Here is an 18,001-nt window from a genome sequence, read left to right as displayed (position 1 = left end):
CTCCCAGCCGGGCCGGCCAGGCGGTCTCGCCGACAGGGCGCTCCGCCGTTTGAATTTCGTATCCAAAACCCTGATTCGTCGGTCGGAGCGGCCAATCAGCGACCGCCTTACTGAACCGGCCAACCGGAAGTTCCTCCGCACCCTGGCGAGCGTTTTGTTCCAGACGGTTCCACTGGTGATGATTGGAGCAGTGTTGGCGGACGGGAAAACAAACGCGACTTATACTGATATCAATCACTAGCAGCAAGCGGTAAACCGGCTCTTCGAGTCCAGTCTGACTCTTCTTTGGGTGGGGGTGGGGGTGGGGGTGGGGGTGGGGGGGTGAGGAGTCAGATTGAGCTCGGACGTTAACTCTTGTTTTTCTCTCTTCACACATGTCGCCGGAGCCGCTGACTTTTTCTAGCACTTTTATGTTTTTATTTCAGATCTCTCCAGCATTCGCAGTATTCTGCTTTTAATCAGTTCCTCCGGTTTTTTTTGGAACTGTTGTTAATGGTTAGGCCGAGGGCCTGGGGATTGTGATCTCACTTTATCTGCGTCGATCGCGTGTGATGGAGACTAAAGTTTTCTTTAACGGGTTAAAGTGGATGGGGGCGGGGCGGGGGGGTGGAATGGGGTGATTAGGGTGAAATCCATGTAAACTGTATCAAATGTGTTACCCTCAACAAGGATGGTCGATACCACCTCAAAAAAATGGATTAAGCTAGACGTGACCTACCCTTAGATCTATGCATACTGTTCTTGATTAATTTGTGCCTTTCTAAATGATGATTTATACAGTGTCTCAATTTTTTCCCAATAATTTGTTAAGCTTAGTGACCTGCAAGAACTTGGAACATCCCTTCTTCCACTTTTACACAATGCAGTAATGTTAGTGGTTCTCCCATACCAGGCTTGTAGCCAGAGAGATTGGAAAATGACAGTCAAGGCCTCTGCTATTTCTTCCCTTGCTTCTCTTAGCAGCTTGAGATATATTTCCTCCCGGGCAAGCCCTGATCATTTGTCCGCGTTCAAAGCTAAAACCCTTAATACTATACCTCAACTTGGTTTGTATGTATGTATGTGTGTACATTTGTTTATATATTTATAACATATATCTCCAGTACTTAACACAAATACCTACACCGTCTGCTTTTGTCAAGTCAGGTGTAAAATTTTCATTAAGAACCCATATCTTCTACTTCTACAAACAACTTACCAGCCCTAAACTTTTCTTAGTTGTCCTTTTGCTCTTTATCTATTTATATAATATCTATGTGTTTTCCTTGATTTTACATGCCTATATTTTCTCATACCATATCTTTTTAATTTCACCCCTTTCTATATTCCACCAGGCTTTCTGCTACTGAGTTTACAGTGTCTGATATAAGTTTCTCTTTTTTTGCCTTATCCTACTCCATTTGCTCCTTGATATCCACGGGTTATGTATAGATTTGAGAGTTGCACCCTTTTTCTTTCTGGGTTTGTTCTTGTCCTCCTTGAAGGCCTTTCACTGTTCTCACACTTATTTACCTTCATGTAGCTGTTTTTAGTCCATGTTTTTCAAATCGCATCTCAATTTAGTAAAGGTGGCCTATCACAATTTTCCATGACTGCACTAAATCTCACTGAATTATGATCATTACCGCCAGAGCTGTGCCACAGATTGTTCTTCCAGCTGCCGAAAACTAAGTCCAGAGCTGTTCCTTCTTGTTGGGCTTACTATGTATTGGGAAACAAGTTCTCCTCAATGCATTTTAAGAAATCTGCACTCTGCTGTACCTTTTGCACTGACTTTATCCCAGTTTGTATTAGGATAGTTGAAACCCCTGACTGCTATTACTGACTTATTAGGTCTACACTTACATATTTGCTCTCCTATCTCCCTCTAACTCATTGGAAGTATATAGTATACTCCCATCAGTTCAACCCATATGGCCTCATTTGATGATTCCTACAGCTGTATTTGTTTTATTAACATGAGAAGCATCCTGGAGTTCCCACAGGCACCGGATGTGCATTCAGTGGGATGGGTGCCCTGCGATTCTATCATTTATTGTGTTCCTGCCTAATCTTGCCCGAAATAAACATGACTTTGATTATAATCAATTAAAAACATAGAAAATAGGAGCAGGCTTAAGTCATTCAGCCCATCGAGCCTGCTCCACCATTCGATATGATCATGGCTGTTCCTCTGTCTCAACAATATACTCCCCTCTATCTCAACACCGTACTTCCTACTCTGTTTCCTGTCTGCTAAGCAATTCTCAATCCATGTCAATATATTATCCCCAATCCCATGTGCTTTATTATTCACACAAACCTCTTATGTGGGACTTTATCAAAAACTTTCTGAAAATCCAAATACATCACATCCACTGGTTCCCCTTTATCCCTTCTGTTAGTTACATCCTCAAAAAGCTCCAGTATATTTGTGAAACATGATTTCCCTTTCACAAATCCATGTTGACTTTGTCTAATCCCATTGATATTTTCTAAGTATCCTGTTATCACACCTTTTATGATAGACTCAAGCATTTTCCCTACTACTGATGTTATGCTAACTGTTCTGTAATTCCCTGTTTTTTCCCTCCCTCCTTTTTTAAATAGTAGGTTACATTTGCCACCCTCCAATCTGCTGGGACTGTTCCAGAATCTGCAGAATTTTGGAAGATGACAGTCAACGCATCCACTATTTCCATGGCAGCCTCCTTCAGTACCCTGGGATGTAGATTATCGGGCCCTGGGGATTTATCAGCTTTCAGTCTCATTAATTTCTCCAGCACTATTGTTTTAGTAATACTAATTTCCTTCAATTGCTCCTTCTCACTAGATCCTTGGCTCCTTAGTATTTCTGGGAAGTTATTTGTGTCTTCCTCCATGAAGACAGAACTAATGAAGTTGTTTAATTGCTCTGCCATTTCCTTGTTCTCTATTATAAATTCTCCCATTTCAGACTATGAGGGGCCTACACTTGTCTTTACTCATCTTTTTCATTTTACAAGCTTTTGAAGTCTGCTTTTATCTTCCTTGCAAGTTTACTCTCATGCTCTATTTTTCTCCTCTTAATCAATCTCTTGGTCCTTCTCTGCTGAATTCTAAACTGCTCCCAATCCTCAGACTTACTATTTTTTAGCAACTTTGTATGACTCCTCTTTGGATCTAATACTAGTGATTGTGATTAGTTTTATGAATTAATTTTTGTTATTAATTTAAAGAAGTAACAGCAAGTTAGAGTTTATTAGCTCTGAGTTTAACCCAATTCCCTAACGTAGATAAAATAAACCTGGGCCACCGTTTTCCCCCCGTCAGAGGTGGGAGGGAAGAGCAGGAGCGAACGTGGGCGGGCAAGCCTCTGATTGCTACCATTTTACGTGGGTGGGCCAATTAAGGCCCACCCAGCGTGACATGCACCAGGAAGCACAATGTGCTCCCTGTGCGGACCGAAGGGGGGATTTCCGTCAGCTGGGAGTGCGCTCTTTCGTGCATGTGTACAAAAGAGCACACAGATCGCCCTGAGGCAAAGCGCTGCCTTAGGGAGATCATTTCCAATTTAAAACTTTAAATAAAGTGGTTTAAGAAATTTCCCTGCCGTGTCCCCTCACGTGACACTGTCACATGAGTTGGGACATGTCCATAACTTTTATTGAAACCTTTTGTAAAAATTTAAACACCCTCATGAAACCTCATCCCGCTCGTGGATGAGGTTTTGTGCTTTTCCCAAGGCCCGCCTGGGCTCCCGGCCTGCCCGCCAACCTTAAGGATGGATGGGCAGGTCGATCAATGAGGTTAATTAGTTTTTTTAGTGGCCTTAATAGGCCATTGACTGCTCAGCAGGCTGCCCGCCGAACTGAAAATCTAAATGATGTGGAATGCCATCGGGACACACGTCCGACTTATTCCCGCGTCAATTTACACATTGGCAAGCGGGCCCTGCCCCCACTCGCCGACCGGAAAAACCTGCCCCTGTAGTACTCAGCAACCAATCAGTTACCTACTGCCCTCATTTTTGAATCCACTGAATTTATCCTGCTGCTGCTCACAACTGTGTTTTCTCTCTCTCTTATTCTCTCCTATTCAGTTCCGCTTTATATCCTAGAGGCTGCTGTGCCTCCTGCTGACATTCTGTCTTGCACATTACAGTACACCTTTCTCACTTAATGAGCTTTAGTTTGAGAGAACTTATCTAAATCTATTTTGAGTAAATTTGTTTTGAATTTTGGGTTTTGAAGATGAATGGGTAGTTTTTCCCTTAACCATCACCTAAAACAGATGATCTGGTCACTTTTTTTTATTTGTTAATATGAGCATTGATGGCTCGGCTAGCATTTATTGCCCATCTCACTGATGTTAGAGAAACAGTTGCAGGGTTCTGATCCAGCAATGTTGAAGTAACAGTGATTTAGTTCCAAGTCAAGGTGGTTGTGAGTTGTAGGAGAGTTCACTTTTGGTATTCCCGTGCATCAGCTGGCTTTGTCCAAGTTGGTAGAGGTTACTAAGATAAAAGCAAAAAACTGCGGATGCTGGAAATCCAAAACAAAAATACCTCGAAAAACTCAGCAGGTCTGACAGCATCTGCAGAGAGGAACACAAACTGTGTTCCTCTCCGCAGATGCTGTCAGACCTGTTGAGTTTTTCCAGGTATTTTTATTTTTGTTTTGGTAGAGGTTACTGTTGAGTGAGCTGGTTGCTGCAGTGCACCTTGTAAATGATTTACACAGGATAACATAGCCTGTTTCTGTGCCATATATCTATTTGGCTGAACCAATCCTTACCAATGTTCATGCTCCACATTTTCCCCATCTAAATGTACCAATGGAATCCTCTGTTCCCTTCTCCCTCATATGCTTGCTTGATTTCCTCCTAGAATTACAAATGTTATACTCTAGTTCAAAAAACACTATAAAGGTGAGCCCAGTCATTTAACTTCGGTGGTGGGGAAGCTTCTAGAAACAATAATTTTGGACAAAATTAATAGTTATTTGGGCAAATGTTGGTTAATTAAGGAAATTCAGCATGGATTTGTTATGGGAAAACCATGTTTAACTAATTTGGTGAAGTTTTTGATGTGGTAACAGAGAGGGTTGGTGAGGGTTGGAACAGTAATACTGTTGATGTGGTGTACATGGACTTCCAAGACTCATTGTATAAAGTGTCATAGAATAGACTTGAGTGAAGTTATAGCTTATGGAATAAAAAGAATAGTAGTAATACGGATCTAAATTTGGCTGAGTGACAGAAACAGAGAGCAATGGTTAGTGGGTGTTTTTTGGACTGGAGAAAGTTTTGTACTGGAGTTCCCCAGGGCTCGATGTTGGGACCCTTGTTCTTCCTGACATATATTAATGACCTAGACCGTGGTGTACAGGGCACAATTTCCAAATTAGCAGACAATACAAAACTTGGAAGCATTGTGAAGTGTCAGGAGGATAGTGTAGAACTTCAAAAGGACAGAAACAGATTGGTGGAATGGTGAACAAATTCAGATGAAATTCAATGCAGAGAAGTGTGAAGTGATTGATTTTGTTATGAAGAAGGTGGATAGACAATACAAAATAAAGGGTATATTTCTAAACGGGGTGCAATAGCAGAGAGACCTAGGTGTATAAATCATTGAAGGTGTCAGGACAGATTGAGAGTGTGGTTGACAAAGTGTACAGCATCCTGGGCTTTATTAATAGGGACATGGAGCACAAAAGCAAGGAAATTAAATAAACTTGTATAGAACACTGGTTCAGCTTCAACTGGAGCATGTTCTGGGCACCACACTTTAGGAAAGATGTGAAGGCATTAGAGAGTGCAGAAAAGATTCATGAGAATGGTTCCAGGGCTGAGGAACTTCAGTTATGTGGATAGATTGGAGAAGTTAGGACTGTTCTCCTTGGAGAAGAGAATATTGAGTGAAGGTTTGATAGAAAGGCCAAAATCATGAGGGGTCTGGACAGAGTAGATTGGGAAGAGCTGTTTCCTTTGGTGGAAGAATAAAGAGCAAGAGCACACAGATTTAAGGTAATTGGCAAAAGAAGCAATGGCGACTTTTACATACAGTAAGTGTTTGGGATGTGGAATGCACTGCCTGAGAGCATGGTGGAGGCAGGTTCGATCAAGGCATTCAAGAGGGAATTGGATTATTATCTGAAAAGGAAGAATGTGCAGGGCTACAGGGAGTGGCATTAGGTATATTGCCTCATCTGAGAGCCAGAGTAGAAACAACAGGCTGAAAGGCCTCCTGTGCTACAACAATTCTGTAAATGGATCTATTTGCTTCAACCACTCCCTCTGGCAACAAGTTCCACATTCTCACCACTCATTAGGTAAAGAAGATTATTTTCAATTCCCTATTGGATTTCTAGGTGGCTATTTTACATTAATGCTCTTCCCTACAAGAGGAATCATTCTGTCGATGTCCACACTATCAAAATCTTTCATACCTTTAAATGCTTCTATTGGGTCACGTCTCAGCCTTTTTTCAAGGGAAAAGAGACCTAGCCTGTGAAGCCTTTCCCGATGTGTATACTCATGCATTTCTGATATCATCCCTGTAAATCTTCTCTGCACCCCCTCCCAATACCTCCATATCCTTTTTATAATATGGCAACCAGAACTACACGCAGTACTTGTAGTGTAACCAAGGTTCAATACAGATTTAGCATACCTTCTCTAATTTTCAATTCTATCCCTCTAGAAATAAAGCCTGGTACTCGGTTTGCTTTATTTATGGCCTTGCTAACCTGTGGCACAACTTGACCTATTGATTGATCTATTTGTACTCCAAGATCTCTTTGTTCCTCTACTCCACCTAGGCTTGCTCCTTCTAAGTAATAAGTGACCTTTCAATTCTTCCTACCATTTAACTGTATTGAACTTCATTTGCAAATTCTGCAAGATTTTATCAATGTCTTGCCCTGTAATTTGTTGCAGTCTTCCTTGGTATTGACTATGCCCCCCAGTTTGGTGTCATCCGCATTAATTTTAAAATTGTATTTTGGATTTCAAAGTCCAAATTGATAATATAAATTGTGAACAGCAGTGGTCCCATCGTGGATCCTTCAACACTTCCTGCCTTTTGCCACTCTGAATAAATACACTTTATTCCCACTCTGCTTTCTGTCATGAAGCCAGCTAGCAATCAATTTTCCCACTTGTCTCTTGGCTCTGCATTCCCTGACCTTGTTCATTAGTCCATAATAGGGCATATTTAAGGCAGTGGATGTGGTGCCAATCAAGTGGGTTGCTTTGTCATGAATGGTGTTGATTCTTGAGCATTGGAGCGCACTCAACCAGATGCACGGATATCTTCAATTGTCAATGGCTAGCTATAATAACATTTATACAATTGAAGTTTGCCAGCAGAAAGTAACACATTTAAACTTGTGTTATGTCACTGTCATGGGAAATAAAATTAGATGTTAGATTTATCAACCGCACTTTGTGTTTTTGACTTTAATATGTTTACTGACAGACTTCAAATCTAACATCGTTACAACTGGCTAGTTCTATGGCAAATCAAAATATGGCATGTAACTGTATAGTTAGAAAGCCTGAAGAGAAACTCTTTAAACTAAATAAGCACAAAATTTCAGGACTAGATAATTATTCACATTTGGTTCATTGTCTTTCAGGTTAACCTGAACGTCGGTTAGAAATGGATGTCCAAAAGGACTTGCAGCCTCCAAAACAACAACCCATGGTTTATATTTGTGGAGGTAATAATAACAATCTGGACCATAATTGATTTTTCTAGTTCTGAAAAGAAATAGATTGTTGTGTTATGTCTCAAATCTTAAGTCAATTTTATGGTCAGATTAAGGTGATGTTTTCTTTAGTTACTTTATTCACCACTAGAGCTGTTATGAAATCTAGAAGTTTTGAGGGTTGAAGTCGCGCCATGTAAGTTATGTGAAACTCTCCAGCTTCAAAGCAATTTGGAACAAAAACAAAAACACCTGGAAAAACTCAGCAGGTCTGACAACATCTGCGGAGAGGAACACAGTTAACGTTTCGTGTCCGTATGACTCTTCATCAAAACTAAGAAATATAGAAATGAGGTGGAATATAAGCTGGTTGAAGGGGGCTGGGACAGGTAGAGCTGGATAGAGGGTCAGTGATAGGTGGAGGCAAAGAAGAGATTGCCAAAGATGGCACAGACAAAAAGACAAAAGGGTGTTGACGGTGGTGATATTAGCTGAGGAATGTGCTAATGATGACTAAGGGTAGAAAGCAGGTCGCGTAAGTGACAGATAGCCCTAGTGGGAGTGGGGTGGGGGCAAGGTATCGAAATAGGCTAAAAGGTAGAGATAAAACAATGGATGGAAATACATTTAAAAATAATGGAAATAGGTGGGGAAAGAAAAATATATATTTAAAAATCCCCACCCCCTTTCCGATCCCCCTTTTTCCAATAATTTATAATTTTTTTATATATATTTTTCTTTTCCCACTTATTTCCATTATTTTTAAATGTATTTCCATCTATTGTTTTATCTCTACCTTTTAGCCTATTTCGATACCTTGCCCCCACCCTCACTAGGGCTATCTGTCACTTGCTTGTCCTGCTTTCTACCCTTAATGTCATCATTAACACATTCCTCAGCTAATATCACCACCATCAACACCCCTTTGTCCTTTTGTCTGTGCCATCTTCGGCAATCTCTTCTTTGCCTCCACCTATCACTGGCCCTCTATCCAGCTCTACCTGTCCCAACCCCCTTCGACCAGTTTATATTCCATCTCATTTCTATATTTATTGGTTCTGATAAAGAGTCATATGAACTTGAAACATTAACTATGTTCCTCTCCGCAGATGCTGTCAGACCTGCTGAGTTTTTCCAGGTATTTTTTTGTTTTAGATTTCCAGCATCCGCAGTGTTTTGCTTTTATCTTAAAGCAATTTGGAGATTTCCTCCGGTATTTCATCCCTTGTACTGACTTGGCTCTTTTTATCTTCACATACTATCAGATTACAAAAGCAGGTCCTAGCATTTTTCCAAGACATCAATTTGCTTTTGTTCTGCATGCTGCAGAAAATGCTGGTGTGTGACTCAGCTTTTTGTACTTCAGTATTCAACACAATTATTTAGGTTCCTTTCAAGGATCCACCTTGTCTTCAAGCATGTTTGGAAGCATGTAAAGCACTGCCAGTAAAATCTGTCAGATTGTTTTGTTTGTGTCTGTGTTGTTCCAGTTGCAAGTTTATGCCCTTGCCTATGTTTTCCTGTTGCCTGACACAGGCTGTTCTCTCTGAATCTTCAATTAAAAATAAATTGGGCGCTAGTCTGGAGTGGCAGGATACAGGCTTACACTTCTAAATTTCCAGCCTTCTCTAACAGCAATGGACAGATAATGGAGTATTGGCAGGCGAGTTGTTATCAGGTTGGTCCGATATACCGTTTAGTGACTGGGTTAAGAACAATCTACACAGTGACTGGACAACAGGTTGTTATAGTTGAGTGTCTGCTGTAAAGGTAGGAAGAGGAAAAAGTTTTCATGTGTGTTTGTGTTCCAGAGATTAGTATGATTGGGTAGAGAGGAAAAAGTCTGCTATCTTAAGCTTCAGTGGAAATCCCTGTAGTATAAGTTGATGTTGCATTTATTTTGTAGCATTGTTGCTGACAACAGCCCTGATTTTAATGGTGGAGCAGTAAAGGAAACACAGTAGCACTGCTGCAATTTAAAGCTTTAGGACTCAACTAATCAAGCCAGCACACCTGTTTCCTGATTTAAAAACAAAAAAACTGCGGATGCTAGAAAGCCAAAACAAAAACAGAATTACCTGGAAAAGCTCAGCAGGTTTGGCAGCATCGGCGGAGAAGAAAAGAGTTGATGTTTCGAGTCCTCATGACCCTTCGACAGAACTTGAGTTCGAGTCCAAGAAAGAGTTGAAATATAAGCTGCTTATATTTCAACTCTTTCTTGGTCTCGAACTCAAGTTCTGTCGAAGGGTCATGAGGACTCGAAACGTCAACTCTTCTCCGCCGATGCTGCCAGACCTGCTGAGTTTTTCCAGGTAATTCTGTTTTTGTTTCACCTGTTTCCTGATCACTGGCTTGCACAACTGTCTCCATCCATCGGGGTAGGTCTGGTGGTAGGAACTGTGGAATGCTTACAGTCATTTGGAATAATAAACATTAGGTGCCTAGGATATTAAAAACTACTTTACAGCATTTTGTCAATGTGGCAATCACTTTATTAAAGACAATTACTAGTTAAACAGGCAATGGGCCTGATTATCCCATCTAAATAGAATAAAAAGATACAGCTGGAACACTTTGAGTGGAAGCTATTTGGAAGTCATTAGCACTGAGGAGTTGTAAACCAGCTTGAACAAAAGACCAGCCTGGATTAATTCTTCCACTACAACCCCTTATTGTGAGTAACACATACCATGGAGTAACTAACACAATGAAAACTTGTTCCAAACATTTGATTTTGACATCAAGACTAAAAGCTCCTACATTTGAATGGTTAGAGGAATTTTAGATTTTGTAGTTTTTTTTGGTGTTTCTTCCGATGAAATCTAATGCATTCTGAGCTTTTGATCCAGCCACAACAACCAGAATATATCTAATTAAGGAAATCTAAAGTTAGTCATTCTGTATATAAAATGTATTTTCCTTAGTAAAATACGTCATAGATGTTACATGCCGGAAAAGTTCCTACTGATCCTATCACTATAATAACTCAAAATTGAATGTAATGTCAGTGTTTCATTGGTTCAGGTACTTGTGATTGCACCTTAATGAATTATAAGATATTTTTGTATGGTGTTGTAAATGTTGCACATGATCTAAATTACAAGAGCTCCCCTTGAATATACCACTTTCAATAGTAGTGTCCGTTCTATGAGGTCAGTGAATTGTCACATTCTCATTTGGTTAGTAATGGTGGCTAGTTTGATGTTTTGTTTGGCAAGTTATTTACAATCAGAACTTACTTTTTAAAACATTTCATTTGTTGTATGATCCTAATACCAATTTCTAATGAAGCTTCATTATTGTGCATTAGAGGTCTGTGCATGCTTGTGCCAAGTAGTCTTGCTTAACACAGTATTTAATTGACACCAATTTTAGTAAGTAGATTTTCTACTATAAACTGGCAACAGGACTCACTGCAAATGTCTGACCCATTCCTCTAGCTGGCAAAACATTTATTCATAAAATCAGTTTGTTTCTGCATGCAAACACAAGCAACATTTAACATTCATGCATCCGTTTTTAAAAATAAATGTCTCGGGCACCAATATAATTGTGGTTGAATTTGAATACTAAGCTATTTATTTACTTATTACAGAATGTCATACTGAAAATGAAATTAAAGCCAGAGATCCTATTCGATGCCGAGAATGTGGTTACAGAATAATGTACAAGAAGAGAACAAAGAGATGTATCCTTAAACAATATAGCATACAACTATTTAATGATACCTTAATGTTCTGCTTATTTTGCAAAATATATGTCATGCATATGGTGATATAGGTGTTCCAGCCTATTATTAGAACTTTATCCCTTGTGCAGGTAGTTTTATTAATGATGCTTGAATTTAAGCTTGGATTGCTGAATTGGGAGTGTACTAATGCTGTTGAAACAGTTGATAACCATTGCATTATAATTTATGCACCCCTTGCCTAATTTATCTTTGTAGTGTCATGTCTTTACTGTAAAGTTTATAAATTCCCATTGTTAATTGTTTACTAACAGTTTTAGTAATGGGTACAGACTGCTGATGTGGGAAATAGTGCAGTGGAAGGTGTTCCTCTGAGTAATAGTTGAACAGCAGATATTATGAGGAATCGAACATTGTGCAGATGATAGCAGAGTTTGAGGGAAGGCTATCACCAACCAGATTGTGACAAATTCATCTTTCTCAGTAGCCTGTCTTGAGCTTGCCTGTTCATTTAGTTGAATTTCATTGCCCACAAGAACAGCTTAAATTGTGAAAGAACATGTGGGAGAAGTGGGACACCGAGCATGAAGTAAAGGGATTGAGTTGGCAGCAAAGGAGAAGAAGCTAAAAGCAAAATACTGTGTATGCTGGAAATCTGAAATAAAAACAGAAAATGCTGGAATAACTCAGCAGGCCTGGCAGCATCTGTGAAGAGAGAAACAGTTAATGTTTCGAGTCCATATGACTTCTTCAGAGCTGAAGAAGAGGTAGAAATGTGATGGATTTTATACTGTATAGAGGATGGAGCACCATAGAAGCTCAGGGATAGGTGGGAGCTCAGGAGAGTTTTGACAAAGGTGTCATGGACACAAGACAAAGGAAGAGTTGCTGCACTGAACTCTTCCTACCTTGACTCTATTCCCTCTTCCTTAGTTCACCTACATTCATGATTCCTTTGATGCCCTATGTCATATCAACGATTTCCAGTTTCCTAGCCCTAACCACCACCTCTTCACCATGAACCTCCAATCCCTCTACACCTCCATCCCCTACCAGGATGGCCTGAGGGCTCTCCGCTTTTCCCTTGAACAGGGGCCCGAACAATCCCCATCCACCATCACCCTATTTCGCCTGGCTGAACTTGTTCTTTCATTGAACAATTTCCCCTTTAACTTGTCTCACTTCCTCTGAATAAAAAGCGTGGCCATGGGTACCCGCATGGGCCCCAGTTACGTTTGTTTTTTTGTGGGGTATGTGGAACATTCTTTGTTCAAGTCCTATTCAGGCCACCTCCCATAACTTTTCTGCTGGTACCTCAATGACAATCGGTGCCGCTTCATGCTCTCATCTGGCCCTGGAAAAATTTATCAATTTTTCTTCCAATTTCCACCCCTCTCTCACCTTATAGTCTATCTCAGACACTTCCCTTCCTTTCCTTGACTTCTGTGTCTCCATTTCTGGTGATAGACTGACCACCAATATTCATTTCAAACCCACAGCAACCTTGACTATGCCTCTTCACACCCTACTTCCTGTAAGGACTCCATCCCATTCTCCCAGTTTCTCCACCTCCGTCACATCTGTTCTGATGATGCTACCTTCCAAAACAGTGCTTCTGACATGGTCTTCTTTTATGAGCCAAGGTTCCCTCCTCCCCCTGTGGCTGACAGGGCCCTCGACTGTGTCTGACCCATCTCCCATACTTCAGCCCTAACCCCTTCCCCTACCTCCCAGAACCATGATAGGGTTTGGCTTGTCCTCACTTTTCATTCCACGATCCTTTGCATTCAAAGGATCGCCCTCCAGCATGATGCCATCACCAAACACATCTTCCCTTCACCTTCCCTGTCAGCATTCTGTAGGGACCTGTAGGTGACACCCTGGTCCACTCCTCCATCTCCCCAAACACCTCAACCCCCTCCCACGGTACCTTCCCATGTAATCACAGAAGGTGCAACACCTGCCCCTTTACCTCCTCACACTCAATTCCCCAAACATTCCTTTCAGATGAAGCAGCAATTCACTTGCACTTCTTTCAATTTAGTCTACTGTGTTCACTGCTCACAATGCAATCTCCTCTACATTAGGGAGACTACATGCAGACTGGGTGACTGCTTTGCGGAACACTTTTAACTCCGACTTTCCTGTCCCTCGCCATTTCAATTCACCATCTTGCTGTCATGCTCACATTCTCCCAATATCCTTGGCTTGTTGCAGTGTTCCAGTGAAGCCCAACACAAACCGGAGGAATAGCACCTCATCTTCTGAATAGATATTTTACAGCTTTCTGGACTTAGCATTGAGTTCAATAACTTCAGACCATGAACTCTGTCCTCCATTTTGATCATATTTTCTCTTCCCCCCGCCGCCCCCCCCCCCCCCCCCCCCCCCCCCCCCCCCCCCCCCACCCCCTTTCCAACACCACCACCACCACCACACACACACAGGGCCAGCCTGTAACTTGGTCTTATGTTTTGCTTTCAGAGGGTTCTGACCCTTGTTCTGCTATTCTGCCATCTGATCTGTAGGCCACTATTAGCATCTTCCTTAATCTTTAACACCATCACTAAGACTCCCTTTGTCTTGTGGCCATGACATCTTTGTCAAATCTCGGTTGAGCTCCCGCCTGTACCTGACCTTCTGTTTTGCTCCCCCTCCTCGACAGTATAAAACCCATCACATTTCTACCTCTCTTCAGCTCGGAAGAAGAGTCAAACAGATTCGAAATATTAACTCTGTTTCTCTCTCCACAGACCTGCTGAGTTTTTCCAGCATTTTCTGTTTTTATTATAGAAGAAACTAAAGGTTTGATGTCGGCTTGGTGCAATGATAGCAGTCTTACCTTTGATTCGTAAGGTCTTTCAAACCCATTCCAGAGCTAAAAGCATATAATCCAGGATGACACATTGCAGGACTGGGGTACTATTTGGGATACCAATCTTTGGATGAGACATTAAATCGCTCGAGTGGATGTAAAAGATTCAGTGGCATTATTCAAAGATGAGATGGGGAATTCTCCAATATGCTGGCCAACGTTGAACTTAACACCACTAGAAACAGATTATCTGGTTATTCATCTCATTCCCATTGTATGGGTACTTGTGTTTAAATAGGGGACCAAAACAGGAAGCTGTTGGCAAACCAGGGTTGACAGTGATGGTACAGGTAATAGTCATCGTACAGGAGGAGAAATTCTGAAGAGATAAAATGGCAGCAGTGGGACATGGAGTGGATGTTGAAATATCGATACCGTGGATATAGGCTGTGAAATAAAGGTGGAGAAAGGGTCAGGCGGGAGAGTAGTGAAGTGTGGATCATTGGAGAATCTGCAATCTTTGGGGCTGAAACCAGATGGGAGCAGGTAATTATAAAACTAATTGATGGAGACACTCATATAAGTATGTGGGATGGACTAGAGGAAAGGAAATTAGAAGGTTTTGGTGAGCGATTTATAAGTAGTCTTGCCCAGAGGCAGAAGAAGTGGGTGATGGGAATAGAGGTAAGAAGGCAGATTGGTATGATAGAAAGCGATGAAGAAGTAATCAAAGATATTTTTTGTCGAGCAGCTGAAGTAATAGTGAGTTACTCTAACTTGGAGAAGAAAGACTGGTGGTGTTCATCTTCCCTTCCCTCTAAGTCATGTCTTTTCTGTTGCATGCTGATTTGAATGTCAATGGTAGCAAGCAAGATTGAGGAAAAGAGGAAGGCAATTGGTGCAAGAAAAGGGAAAATACAATATTTGAAACAAAGTTTGAGCTTGAAAAACTTAATGAGTAATTTAAAAATACTAGACATATGCTTTCTTTTAGCTGTTGCATTGGTCAGTGAGGTATCTATCTATGTTAAAACAGATTTAACTGTATTTTAACTGGGAGCTTAGAATAGCGGATGGTGTTAATTTGGACACTGTAGGTTGTTCATGATCTGTAACAAAAAGTTTTATACATGATTTCAAATAGCTATAGTTTCACAATTCACTTTTTTTCCTTAACCAGGACCTTCACAGTGGTTGTTTTTGACGCCCGATGAAATTCAAAGTTTTTCTTAAACTTGTACTGACAAGAATTGCTGGTGTTTGCCATCTAGCTTTGTCGCACATGTAAATTTCACCAAGCAGAAAGGCTTTGATATTTTTATGTTAATATTAAACAATTAAAATATTGCTTGTATCTTTCAAAACCTATAGTATTTACAAGACCAGTTTTATTTTATTTGATGAAAATAAATGCTTCATGAAATTGATATTTTTCTGGCTCGTCGATACATCAGTTTATTGCGTTTCCTTTCACTTTGATTGCCTGCAATATAAAAAAAATTAATGCATTTCTCTCAAAGCAATAAAGATCATCTGTGCACTAAGGAAATGACTATTATATTGGCATAATGGTATTATTAGTGTATGACAAACCTGCAGCTGCTAGGTAACGTGGCATCATCCAAGAACCGTATGGTTGTCCAAGACATGGTGAACCAAGATTGATTTGTTTCCAGGGTAGAAGTTGGATAACTTAATAACTAGAGAAAGGAAATTAAGGATGTCAGGTTCAATTTTTAAAATTTGTTCATGGTATATAGTGTTGCTAGCAAGGCGAGCATTTAATGTCTATCCCTAATTACCCTTAAATATCATGTTGCTACTGCATAGTAGCAGCATGATATGGCTAGCTTCACCTATTCCTCATGCAGTAGTTGCTGTGCAGTAAAACATGAGTAGTATTCTCCACTAACCAGATGCTGCCGTCAAGCCAAAAAGGCGATATGCCTGTTGCACAAATGAATAATGTGGTATATTCATTTCAGTGCTGTTGTGATGCCAGGTATTTAGACGAAACATCCCAATGACTGACGGATCGTTTCGAACAGCACATCCCTTTGGCTGTTCGTAATAGGCAAAGTATTGACCGTACCCAACCAACCCGTGCTTGCAAAACTCAAAACATAGTGTCCAACATTAGATGTGTTTCCATGATTGGACAGCACTTGCTAAATAATCCTGATTGTGCTAAGAGTTACACTGACAACCAATTTAAGATTATCAGTCAGGCTAGCTGCCAGTGTGGCTCACATAGGTATGCTAGAAGCTGCATATATTCACACACATGGCCCTGTTCTTTGCAGACAAAAGGAGCATGTCCACGTGTTGCACCTTTTTCAACGAAACAAAAGCTTGGGAGATGGCCATTCCCCATGACAATGCCTTGATCAATCAGAGTTGACCTGCCTGGTTTGAATTTAAACAAAAGCTTTGAAGTTAACTGTTCCTAATGCATTGTCCATGGCAACACCTCTACCAATGGAAGTCCACTTGCCAACCAATTTGCACTGTCTTCTAATGCAATGTAAATTGTTGTTCTCTTTACAATTTTTATTCTTGTGAATCTGTCCTAATGAGTTAAGACTGAAAGCATCGACAGCATGTCTTTCTTTTTCAGTAATCAAGTTCTAGTCACGTACTACCAAATGACAATTAGAATCCTATTGTGATCTTTAAGAATACTACATTTCATATATGATTTCCTTATGTTTCAATATCTAAAGCTGATTGTCAATATCACACTGAACCTTCTGTTGCTCATGTTATGAAGATGTGCTACATAGAATATTAATTTGTAATGGCATCGGGATATGAATATATATATATAATGTTTTATATATATATATATATATTACACACACATATATATTGAACTTTTTGAAAAGAACATTTTGTGCTGAACGAAGAATACTGGCCTACAGCAACTACTAAGTTAAATTTGTGAAGGCCACAAGCCACTTTATGGAGACAGAGTCTATGGAGCTCTGAGACAATTGCTGAGATAAGCCCCAGATTGAAATCAAAGAGAGGCCATGTGACCCAGCTCTTGGGTGTAAAATTTGAACTAACGGAGACAGCAACAGGGACAGTAGGGCAACAGCTTTATCTCTCTCTATCTCTCAAACCTTTCTCAACAAAGCTGAACCCTATTGTGTTTTGAAAACCCACCAGAAGACCTCATTGCTGCAAACTGAAAAGTTCTTAAAGGGGAATTCCAACTCATTACCACTGTCGTCAAGAGAAAAGAGAATCTACCAGCCACAACTGCAGAGTGACTGTTTTAGAGAGAAACAAGTACCAGCATTCACCATGGAAAATAACTCTCTAGCTCTGAACAAACATTTGAACAATCCGTAAATAATTTTTCTGACTTTTTATCTTTTTTTATACTTGGTCAGGTTTAAGATGTGATGCTCTGTGAAGTTTCATTTCTTTTTGTGTATGCCTGAGAACATTTTATGAGTTTTTTTTGCATTAGTGGTAAGTTGGACATATTTGCACATTTTAAACCTTTTTATTAATGATTTCTGTATCTTTACCTGAATGAGTTTTAGTAATAAAACTAACTCCTTGTTAACTCAAGGAATCTGGCTGGCTTAATTCTTACACTAATCTATACACAATTAAGTACTTGTTGAATTGGCAATATCACATCTTTTTAAAAACTCAAACCCTGTTGTAACCCACGCAGTAGTGGGACAAAGAGAAGAGTCAGTTCACCCTCTGATCGTAACAGTTATTTGGGGGGCATGTCCCAGATTGAACCCACAGACAAATGAGAGCAATTGGAAGTGGAAACTAAATTAATCAGGGGAGGCGGTGGTG

General features: G+C 40.3%; 1 protein-coding gene across 2 annotated transcripts; it reads left to right on the top strand.

The window, feature by feature from the left end:
• Positions 1–118: 118 nt before the first annotated feature.
• On the top strand, positions 119–17,753 carry polr2k (RNA polymerase II, I and III subunit K). Of its 2 annotated transcripts, none has more exons than XM_041190181.1 (4): positions 119–175; positions 7,602–7,685; positions 11,269–11,361; positions 15,368–17,753. In XM_041190181.1, the coding sequence occupies exons 2-4, from the start codon at positions 7,625–7,627 to the stop codon at positions 15,388–15,390; spliced, it is 177 nt and encodes a 58-aa protein (XP_041046115.1). In that variant the 5' UTR covers positions 119–175; positions 7,602–7,624; the 3' UTR covers positions 15,391–17,753. The 2 variants fall into 2 exon arrangements, with proteins under 2 accessions (XP_041046115.1, XP_041046114.1); XM_041190180.1 differs by having other exon boundaries at positions 123–250.
• The last annotated feature ends 248 nt before the right edge of the window (positions 17,754–18,001 follow it).

Source organism: Carcharodon carcharias, chromosome 6, assembly GCF_017639515.1.
Source record: "Carcharodon carcharias isolate sCarCar2 chromosome 6, sCarCar2.pri, whole genome shotgun sequence".
NCBI lineage: Eukaryota > Metazoa > Chordata > Chondrichthyes > Lamniformes > Lamnidae > Carcharodon > Carcharodon carcharias.
Note: the sequence above shows the minus strand (reverse complement) of the source record. Positions and strands in the feature narration are given on the sequence as shown.

Coding starts and splice junctions, on each gene's coding strand:
- polr2k (XM_041190181.1), top strand. CDS start 7,625: ATGGATGTCCAAAAGGACTTGCAGCCTCCAAAACAACAACCCATGGTT. Junction 7,686..11,268: donor CATGGTTTATATTTGTGGAG/GTAATAATAACA, acceptor TACTTATTACAG/AATGTCATACTGAAAATGAA. Junction 11,362..15,367: donor CAAGAAGAGAACAAAGAGAT/GTATCCTTAAAC, acceptor GGACCTTCACAG/TGGTTGTTTTTGACGCCCGA.